Genomic DNA, 10952 nt, shown 5'->3' with positions numbered 1-10952 from the left:
CCTGTTGGGACGCCCTCCTTCTTGGGGCAGATTCCTCTGGCGGGCGTCACTCGTTTTTCCTCCTCCTCTGCTGGTGTGACCTGGATCCCAACCTCCACCGGTCCAGACCTACGGCAGACTTCCGGCCGTGGGGGTCTGGGGGACGGGGAGCCGCCGCTGTCAGTTGGTTTGTCGAAACAGGCGCTGGGTCCGGGGCACAGTCTCCTTTTGTGCTCGATAAACACTAGAATATCTCCCAGGGGGAAGTTGGTTTGACATTGACCGCAGGTCAGCAGGTCACTCTCTCCGGCTCCGGCCACAGGGCTGGCTGTGGAACCCTCTGATGCGTCATGATCTGCTGCAGCTGAGCAGTGAAAGAAGAGGAAAAATGAGCAATTAATGCATGACTCTATTTAAAACTCATTATGGTTCATAATAATAAATGGCTTACAATAATCAATTGTGAGCTGTAACAGATCAATCTGCCACAGAGAGTTGCAAATAACTGAGATAAAAGCCTGCCAGTGTGTTTCGTATAAATTTCAATATTGTTTTCATTGGCTATTTAATTGTTATATTTTCTAATCCATTGTATTTATCATTGATAAAACACTATAAGGGTCTAAGTCAATGTTTTGCTCATCTAAATCTTACAGGATTTAATTTTTTTGTCAAGTATTAATCCCATATACAGTATATATATATACATACTATATACTATATATATATGTATATACAGTATATATATATATACTATATATACAATACTGGTAAAAAATGTATATCCTGAATGCACTGTAAGTCGCTTTGGATAAAAGCGTCTGCTAAATGCATAAATTATATAAATATATATGTATATATATGACTATTCACTAATGTTTGTGTGATTTGCAAAATTTGCTTCTAGCTACAAAATTGTGAGCAACATTTCATGTTTGCCAAGTACAGTGAACATTATTTGATTTCCAGACTGAAAACATTTGCTTGCGTTCTCAAATTAACTACTGTGTGAAAATGTAGCTGATTTTACTTCGGTTTTTACTGACTGAGCTGCATTATTTTATTTCAGGTTCAATAATACTTTTCCTTTTTTAACATTTATTGTAATACATATTTGAATTAGCTTTTGATTGTTCTTTGTTTCTTTTTCTTTTCTTTATCTACTTTTTTTTTTAAAGAATATTCCATGATTATTTATTTATCCCTGTCATTTGTGCTGTTTTTTAACAATCTTAAACATAAACACAGTAGATAAAATAAATTTGATCATTTTTAACTAAAAAAAACAAAACACAAAGTATTATGTGCATATCAAGCACTATATTGCAAGTCTTCAGAAATCATATCAGAGATTTGTATGGGGAATTTAAGTTACTTATTCATTGAAATTTTCTCCACTTCATCGGTCTTCAAATCATATAATGATTGATGCAAAGGACAAATTTCAGTGAATTTTGACTTAAAGTGTAGTCTGTCACAAAAAGCTATTACAGGAATTCAAGAGACCGAACATGAGTCAGTTTGATTACTTTTATGTTGCATATTTAATCATTTATGGAGGTTGACTGCATCATCACAGTGAACTGGCTTTGTATGGAAAATACCTGCATGAAGATTTTTCAAAACTTCTCTTTAAAAGAAAAAAAAAAAGCATCCAAGTTTGGAATGACCTAAGAGTGGCTAAATAATGACAATTTAAATTTTCAAATGTTTTTTAAACTAGACTTTTATATATCTTCTACATCTCTCTTTACAGCTATTTCCCTTTATTATGTAAAGCATTTTAAATGAACATTTTGCATAAAATATGCAACAACATAAATACATACGCCTTGCCTTGACTAGTTTGAATTTAAAATAGTTGGTTTAACTAATTAAAGTATCTGTCAAGTTTCTAAATGACAAATTGCTGTTGGTGTGATTTTTGTTCTTCAGTTATCGTGAGCTGCAAATCAGTTTTTCAGTCTGGCTATCAAACTGGTCCAGACATGATTAACTTGCTTGTTGGGGTATTGCATATACTGTAGACTCTAGTCGACAAATGAGTTATTTTAAATTACTTCATGAACTGAAATTTTCCACACATTTGCAGCTATCCCCACAAATCACTGCGAGCTGAGCGTGTCCAAATAGAGCTGGATAGAATCTGTTAATGAAAATGAAATATCTCTAGTATTAGCACAAGTTACAAGAGTCAAAATGGTCTGAAGCGTCTGATTCTGTGCAAAATTCACAGTTCACACAGCATAGACTAACACCTGTGAGCTGCACAGTAAGATCAGCGGTGTGTGTGTGTGTGTGTGTGTGTGTGTGTGTGTTTGTGTGTGTGGCAGGTAGTACAGTCGCAGTCTTGCAGTGGTATCTGTGTTTCCGGTCTACTTCTCTGCACGCTGGACGGATGTTGGAGAGGTGCACATGCACCATACAGGTATGTCTCAGCAGACAATCTAGCGCTCACAAAAGCCGCAAAACAGCCTCAAAATACGCTCTCAGGCATGAGTCGCCTCGCGTGTCGGTGCATCGCAGGTGCACATTTGGGAACAGTGGTTAAGGAGCTTGACAAACAGCCATTTTCGTATGTGAAAATCAGTTGCATCTTTATCACCTCATACCCTCGTCAAATTCCCTGCTTGGCATCTCGATGCCGTTTTTCTGCATTATTATCGATGACGAAACAGCCAACGCACACTATTTGCTGTGAAATGTATCTGACTCAACACAAAACCACAATGAGATACAAAACAGATTTACAGAGAGCGTAAATACAGGAAAAAACAGCAGCAGTATGAGATCCAGTAGTCTCTGCCTGAGGGACAAACACACTCTTGAACACACACTGGTTGGATGTAAACTCTTATAAAATAAAGGTTCTTTTTTGGCATCTGTGGTTCTGGAGGAACCATTAACATCCATAGAACCTTTCAATGCACAAAAGGTTCTTTAGTTTGTAAAATGTTATTCACACTACGAAAAGAAATTGTTCTTTTAAGAACTGTTCACTGAAAGGTTCTTTGGGTGGTTCTTCTGTGGCATAGTAGCAAAAAAAAAAAAAGCTTTATTATTAAGAGTGTAGGAGCCATGGGAAGAGCAACAGTAACTTAACTCCTGTAGAATGTTTTGCCTCAGCATGACATTTAGATTCTTTTAAAAGAATATTCTTGATCTGTTTTAAATTTAGAACCTCCACTATCACAGATCTGACCAAAGTCTTGAGTTGAGCAGCATGTGATATCTAAACAGAGCAGCGCATGCATGATCTGAAGGACGCCTGCGAGAGCACACACTCAGCTCTCTCGACGGCTGACAGGAGACCCCCAGAGCAGTGGAGCAATGCCAAGAAGGAGAACATTGCTTCTCCATTGGGCTTGGACCCAATGCCACGGAATTGGGCACGGAGGCATCCACACCGTCCTGAATGGGCCAGACGCGAGCAGTGCACACAACAGAAGAAGGTGTATGTGAGAGCCACAGGTGCACAGCAGATGATGTGTGTGCTGTGATATTTCCATCAGAAGCTGAAACTTAAATCTTTATAGAAAATAGAAAGTGTGTAAAGAATCAGTATAGCTGATACATCATTATGTACACCATCAACTTAAGTTTTCTATTAACAATAATTCTGTGAATTTACAGATATTTGCTCACTATACAGTGGACTTAAAAAAGTCTAAATTTAAAATCTTGGACCTGCAATCTAATTTAGACTAGGAAATGAACATTACATTTTGAAACAAAGAAACATTATGCTGTATAATGTGCAAGATTCTTCACTATTCCTCTTTCAATAATTAAAAAAGCTGATTCTTTACACCGATCATGTGAACTTTAGACCAAAATCTTGCACTGAAATATGAGACGATCTTTGAAACATTCTCAAATCATGCTGCACAATGTAATCATCAGGGTTTTTTATTTTTATTTTTTTTATTTTTTTTACAAACTGTGGAACTCATGCAGCTCGAATGCGGCTGTTATTAAAGCAAACAGATTTTCTGAAAGCAATGTAATTTTTTTTATTCAACTTTTTACTATTCTGATAATATGATGTACAATTTAAAAAAAAAATAAAATGTGAACTTTTGAAGATTTTTGAACCTCATTTAAAGTGAAAAGAGGAAAAGATTTACGTGAAGAGGAAATCAGTACATAGAAATAAATAAGTGTGCCACAAAACAATCTGAAAACAAAAACAGTGAATAAAATAAAATTATTTATCTGTTTTTTAGTTTCAGCATTTTAATAATACAGTAGTAATTAGAGTAATACAAAAAAGCATTTGTGATAAAGATCATATGAAAAACTATTTTGATTATTAATAATTTTTAATAATAAATCATTTGAGGTCAAGTCTATTGTGGTCATGGCTCTGAATTAATCATTTAAAAAAAAACAGAGCGGATGACTAGTGCATTCAAAACAAAGATTACGAGTGATATGCATTTGCGGAACTGTTAACGTCTCCAGCATGTGTTAAAAGATTTTGCCTAATGTGATTTCTGAGCTCACCAGGTGCATATCCAAAAAAATAATCCATGTGCTTGATAACGTCTGTTTCTTATCTTCATTTAAGGCCTATACACTGTCAACTGCTTCTGGATGCGTGCCAAACAAATGTGCACAATGCACGTGTGTGCGCTAACGACTTTTCCGAACCCCAAAATTTCACATAAAGCTGTGTGCTGGAAATCAGAACCCCAAATATTGCTTAAAAAACTTGGTTGGAGGCAAGGACACAGAATGTTTAGGAGCAATGAGCACAGTGGGCACAGCGTCTATATTACTGCTCCCCAGAGTGAAATCTATTCTCCAATAAATTGAATTAATTACCTTTAGCGTAAGATAAGAGATTTATACTGAGCCTGTTGTGGGAACGATACACTTGGGAGGAGAGATAGCAATTCAGGGTATTAACAATTATAAATACAGTTATCACGTTTCCTGAAGGCAGTAATCAGATTCTCAAAGAAAACACACACACAAACACACACCCTCTCTATCACTTTCCCTCTCGTAAGGACTTACAGCACCCCCTATCAGCTTCAACCGTGCACATTTACACTCCACTGAAGCTGTGCAAACCAGCAAACACGACGCGCGTAAAATAAACCGAAATATTGTGCAGTGGAACAGAGACTCGCCTATAATATTTGCCAAGTCAGGTCAGACGAGTCCGATCAGCGGGTAACCACACGTCCATCAAACAGCTCTCGGCTCACACGGTCTGTGAAATAAGTTCTCTCGAAGGCAGAGCCAACACATACAAAAAGGGTGGACATCACCATTAAGTCACTCCTAAAGAAGAGAGCTACTTGTAAAAGGCTGATGTGACCCTTTCCACTCTTAGAAATCAAAGGCGCTGTGGTTCATGCCTTGCGTTTTATTAGCATGATGACCAGCGGCCACTAAAAGATCACATCATGTGAGCATTCAAAGAGCTGACATTCACAGCCATTAAAGAGTCGTTTTACATTTTAAGAGCCAGTAAGGGCCCTAATGGACGGCCCCCTCCCACATTTTAACGTTTCGAGCAACCCATCCAAAAGTCGAGCTACTCATGTAATGAATCATACATGTTCACACAATATACATGCGACTTATGAAGAAAAAACTAAACTAATGAGTTTCTTTGGCACTGAGGCGGTTTGCGGAAATCTCAACACGAGCGGTTTCGTCTCTTAGACTTCCCCAAGAGCCCGTATTTGCATCTGCAAGAGCCCTGCCATTTTAGCTCGTGGCTTGAGACGTTCTCTTTAATGCACACACCTGTACGTGTACATGCGGGCGGAGAGTGCGCCCCGCGTTTATTTCAAGACGTGAAGTATGTTGATATTCCTGTTCCTTGGTTTTCTCTTTGAGTGCGATCAATAGGTCTTGTCGCTCCAGGCAGAATCTCTCCATTGTGCAACCTCCAGCTAACTGACATGTTTTGTGCCAAAAGCATTGACATAGCCAAATTAGGGCACTTTGGTTTTCCCCTGCAGACAGACAGACAGACAGACACCCCAGAAAGAGCCCGTGAAGACCGGAATGGAGGTTGGCGTGCAAACCTAAACGGAGTCCACTTAAAAAGTGTCAGTTTACACTCTGTACACATGCGATAGAGTGTATAGAGCGCACAATGTAAACTGACACACACACACCGACAGACTAATTATGTTTGAACTAAACACGTATTTGAGACACAGTATAATGATTCTGCTCGATACACTTACACTGGACGGGTTTTGCTGTTCATATTTAAGCAAGCAATAATGTATGAGATGTTTCAGTATCTATTAGTCACAACAACTGGAAAGAAACCCACAAATGTATTCTGATAAAAAAACTCAAACCAGCTAACTATCTGCTTAATAAACCACATCAGGTGAAATAAACTGGCAGACTAGCAGTGGTTTGAATTTAAAAGCCACCGGCTCTCTGTAAGCCCACCCACTCCTTTAACACATTTTACTCAACTCATGTCTTCACGTTTTCTAAAACGACAACATCAGCATCATTAACAGTGCAAATTTTGACGTGTAAAGACCATCTACTCGATTTGGACGATCATGCATGTGAACCCTATTGTAAAACAGAGATTATGATCAAAATAAACTAATTAAAAATGTATCAGCACTTTGGTTTTTTAACGTAAATAACCACCAGACTATCCAGCAAAATCTGAGCCTTTTAAATAAACTACATAAAGTAAACTTGATAAGCCATGTATGCTTGTGTATATGTGTGACAATAATAGAAAATAGGTGAGGAGTGTGTGTTTGTGTGTGTGTGTGTGTGTGTGTGTGTGTGTGTGTGTGTGTGTGTGTGTGTGTGTTGAGTGGGACAGAGCAGATGAACGTGCGTGGGTCTCACAAAACTGTATGTTATGAATTACGGTTTTATGTTCAGCTCTTCCAGTTTGTTGAAATCAATTATTCACAGCAAATGAGAAAAGTATCATCATAGAAGGATGCATTGATAGTGTTTAAAATAAATAAATAAACGATCAAAACGAACAGGCCTCAATTGTTGACAGATTATCGATTAAAAAAAATAGCTTAAATGTAATAAGTAAACCTACACTCGGCTCACTGTTATTATTTGTGGTTCTAATTAAGTTTAGTTAGGATAGTGCACATAATTACATTTTGCAAAAACAACTTATAGCCTACCTACACTAGGCTAACGATGGTTTTACGAGCTGAAGGTCCTAAATGTTTAATGCACGTGTACATTAAAAAGCAAATCATGTTTAGTTACAGATATAAGTCTGCAAGAATGAAAGCAACTTTGCTGTGCCCCTATACTTCATATTAATGAGGGAATGGCAGTGCGGTCAGTGTGATGAAGGTGACAGTGGTCTTGTACTCACTCGGTAGGTTCTCCCTCTGTGTGAGGGACAGATGCTGTGGGTTGCCTTGCTTCCGTCGGGACATCGCCCCGCATTTACAGCAGCATCTCACGGACACTCGGACTAATGTGTGCGCTCCAGAAGACCTCTCCAAACTTTCCTCCACAGCCCTGGTACTGTTCCACCGCGCTAGTCTAGTCGTTATCACGGCACAAACTAACACTTGTACTCTGTGAACAGACTAAATTGCATTCGACTGTCGTGAGGCACTAATTATGTGCCACTTGACCTGAGATAGCGATGCGTGAAAATCACACCGACCCGCAGCAGCTTCTTTAACCTCGATTCCAAAACACTGTCTTAAAAGTCAAATATTCTTTCTTTAAAAAACCCTAAAACGTAAATGCAGTTGTTGTCCTGCTATAACGGAAATCCAAGATCCGTGGACGGCGGGCTCGCCAGGTGAGAGAAGTCTTTGGCACTGTCCTCCATGTGCGCTTGGCATCAGAGCGCAGAATGGCTGAACCTCTGAAGACAACACCTCCTCTCCAGATCAATCAGGACCTGAGCAATTACGTCTCGCATTCACGCTGCTCACAGGGAGGACCCAGCGCCTGTGTGTGTGGCAGGGGTTGCCTCTGAAGAATGGAATGGGATTCAAGTTCAGGTACGGACGTGATGTGACGCGTGGCGCTGGGGGCGACTAGTGGCGGCAGTCTGGGGACACTTTGGTTGCAAGAAATGCACTGACGATACGTTTTAGAGACTATACGGGATGGCATTTGAGTGCTCGTTTATGTTGCAGGTCAAAACCGTGCATTTCATTAAATGAAATAATATAGCCTACCAACATACTTCAACAAGTTAAATTTGATTTGCACAACTTGCTGATAACAGAAGAGCACATGCTGAATTAAAAGAGCTACACAAACACAAAACCCCATCGGGGTGACATGACGCGTGGTAAAATAATGCAATAAACATTGCATAATAACCGAGTAAGCAACCTAAAACACTGCAATGTATAGAACTGGTGATAAATAAAATAGCCTATATGGTTAAAAGTGATGCGTCACTTTTTGGGACGTCGTTTTACAGGTTTTCACTGTAAATTATCAGGTAAAATAGGCCTAAATGTATGTTTTAATATTCTAACATGTATTGTTTTGTTATATGAAAATGTCGAATATTTTTTCCGTATTGTTTAATTCTTAAACATTTTAAAAAAGCAATTCATGCTTTTTATTTCACTTGTAAAGTGTAAAATAAATGTAGGACTACTCTGTTGTCCGGTTAAATCGAAAAGTAGCCGACCTAATACATTTTTACTTTTAACTTAAAAAAAAAATTCTCAAAACTTCTTAGAATGTCGTGGGGATATAGCCTACTATATATAATAATGCACAATTTTATAGAAATAACGTAAGAACTAGGTATTTTAGCGAAACTAAAGTAGAAACTGTGCTGTATATTTTAATAAAATGCTGTGCTTAAGAAAATAAAAGATGTTACTAACATCATGTGCTGTCTTTTGCATTTAATTGATAGTAATAATAAACATAGTAATTCATAAACCAATCTGTACTACACATTGTATATCCCCAATGCTGAGATTCAAGGTACGTAATTTTGTGTGCTAGGCCCCCTGCACGTGTGTGTCCTGTTTCCATTTAAGCCAATAGCGCCACCTGATGGTCTTTAATGGAACTAGAGCGTGTTCACTGAGACGAGGGTTAGGGCAGGTTTCACCACATCTGCTCCAGATCAACACGAAAACTCCAGAAAAAAAGAGCATAGAAGAGACCGGGGCTAGTTGTCACACGGGCTGTATTAGTCCATCTTGTATTGAAAGTTTTGAATTGAGTCCCATTACATAGGTCTAAATTGCAGTTGTTTTCTTTGTTGGTCTCAAACACTTAAGCCATTTTAGATTTCACTTTGTGAATCATAACTATTTTACAATTTTAGGTATAGATGCTTGTTAGAGAAGCTTAAAATATATTCAAAATCGAAAGTACCTATAAAATCCTATAGCATATCCAATTTAGTCTTAATATTAGAGCCTACAACCAATTTGTTAAGCACATTTTAGAGATTTTAATTAAAAGACATCTTGCCTCTTTCCATCACAGCAGATGAACTATGATAAATGGCATATCACTTCACACTGAAGCAATAACTTGCAAACAGTGTATACAGTCATTGTAGTCAAGCCCCAGAGCAAAGTCAGATTCATCAATAAAACATGATTTTTTCCATTAAGGGTTACCGTTGTTGCCTCTGGGAGAGGAACACCATTATACAATGGCAACACGCAAGACACTGAAAAAAAGTTTATGCTGTTAGTTTGGCCGTGTTTCAATGTGACTTGCCTACATACAGGTAGACTGCATTTTTTGGGCATCACAGACACATTCTCACATGCTCACACTGCTCAGTGACCTGGAACGCATGCATGATTTAAAAATACTCGTTAGGTTTTGAAACACTGTCTCTATCTTCACTCTGAAATGTGTAGATGGTGATCAAGAACCGAACACACCATGCAGGACTTTTTGGGATGCAGAATTTGTAGATATTTCTGTAAAACTCTTAGGTTGACCAAATAATGGCAAACCTACTGCACGCTTGACAATGACATATAAGCATCCAATAAACATCTCAACTCTTTGTGCCAAAAACAAAAAAAAGCTTGGTAAAGCCAATGTAAACATAATGCTATGAAAAACCAAACATCAAATAAACAATAAATAAAAATGCTATTTTAGTAATAATTTTTATATTTAATGTATTTTTTTATTTTATATTTATTTTTTTATAATAATAATAATAATCTAAATTTTGCATTACACTAAACAGACTAAAATGTATCAAATAATATGATTAATGAAACCCTTTTCACACAAATATAACCTTTAATTGTTATTTATACACAATGAGGCAATATTTGCTCATAAAAGGCCTATGTAATCTAATTATATTGAAATAAATGTGTTAAAGAAACTATAAACTATTCAACAAAAGGCATTTCATTCAAACATTTTGAAACAGTTCATTAGTTTACTGTAGCTATTTGTCTTACTGTGGGCTTAAAAACAGTTTATCAGCTGAAACGAAACATCTGGGAATAATATTGTAAATATGGTAGCTTCAACAACAACGGCAAGCAAAATGTTTATGATCTTATTAATTATTGTGGACTGAAGTTCTGACTTAAAATCGTTGTCAATTACGCCCTCTAGTGGATTCATTTGCACAACTCAATCTTCACAATTCACTACCTTTTTTACTCACAAAAACTATCAAGCCTGGTCAATTTTAACATTTAAAATCGATAAACATGCATTAAATTGTGTCTTCTAATTTGTCAAAGCTAAATTCAGTACTGTATAAACAAATTTAGAACCTCATTTAGAACCATTAACAAACAACAATTAATAACAATGACAAATGTGACCCTGGAGCACAAAACCAGTCATAAGTAGCACGGGTATATTTGTAGCAATAGCCAAAAATACATTGGATGTATCAAAATTATTATTGTTTTTACTTTAATGGTCAAAATAACTAGTAGTTCCTGAAGGGTGACCAGGTAACACGAGTAGTAAGGGTTTCATATGTATTTCACAAATAATTATTATTT

The 10952-nt window shown here is 37.3% G+C and overlaps 2 protein-coding genes across 3 annotated transcripts in view; both read right to left on the bottom strand.

The window, feature by feature from the left end:
- LOC107678676 (B-cell lymphoma/leukemia 11B-like) overlaps positions 1 to 7860 on the bottom strand; it is a 33794-nt gene extending 25934 nt beyond the window's left edge. The window contains exons 1-2 of one of the 2 annotated variants that reach the window (XM_016474038.1): positions 7331 to 7860; positions 2 to 343 (exon numbers count right to left, since the gene is read on the bottom strand). In XM_016474038.1, the coding sequence (XP_016329524.1) occupies positions 2 to 343; positions 7331 to 7394 (406 nt within the window). In that variant the 5' untranslated portion in view covers positions 7395 to 7860. The remainder of the gene's footprint in view (position 1; positions 344 to 7330) is intronic. The other variant, XM_016474040.1, reaches the window with a different exon arrangement.
- A 1707-nt stretch (positions 7861 to 9567) lies between these two features.
- Positions 9568 to 10952, bottom strand: part of LOC107678661 (neurofilament heavy polypeptide-like) — a 4880-nt gene continuing 3495 nt past the window's right edge. Inside the window, exon 4 of the mRNA XM_016474014.1 lies at positions 9568 to 9589. Coding sequence (XP_016329500.1) covers positions 9568 to 9589 — 22 coding nt within the window. The remainder of the gene's footprint in view (positions 9590 to 10952) is intronic.

The sequence above is a fragment of the Sinocyclocheilus anshuiensis genome, unplaced genomic scaffold, assembly GCF_001515605.1.
Source record: "Sinocyclocheilus anshuiensis isolate Anshui unplaced genomic scaffold, SAMN03320099.WGS_v1.1 scaffold1816, whole genome shotgun sequence".
Lineage (NCBI taxonomy): Eukaryota > Metazoa > Chordata > Actinopteri > Cypriniformes > Cyprinidae > Sinocyclocheilus > Sinocyclocheilus anshuiensis.
This window is presented reverse-complemented; position numbering and strand designations above follow the sequence as displayed.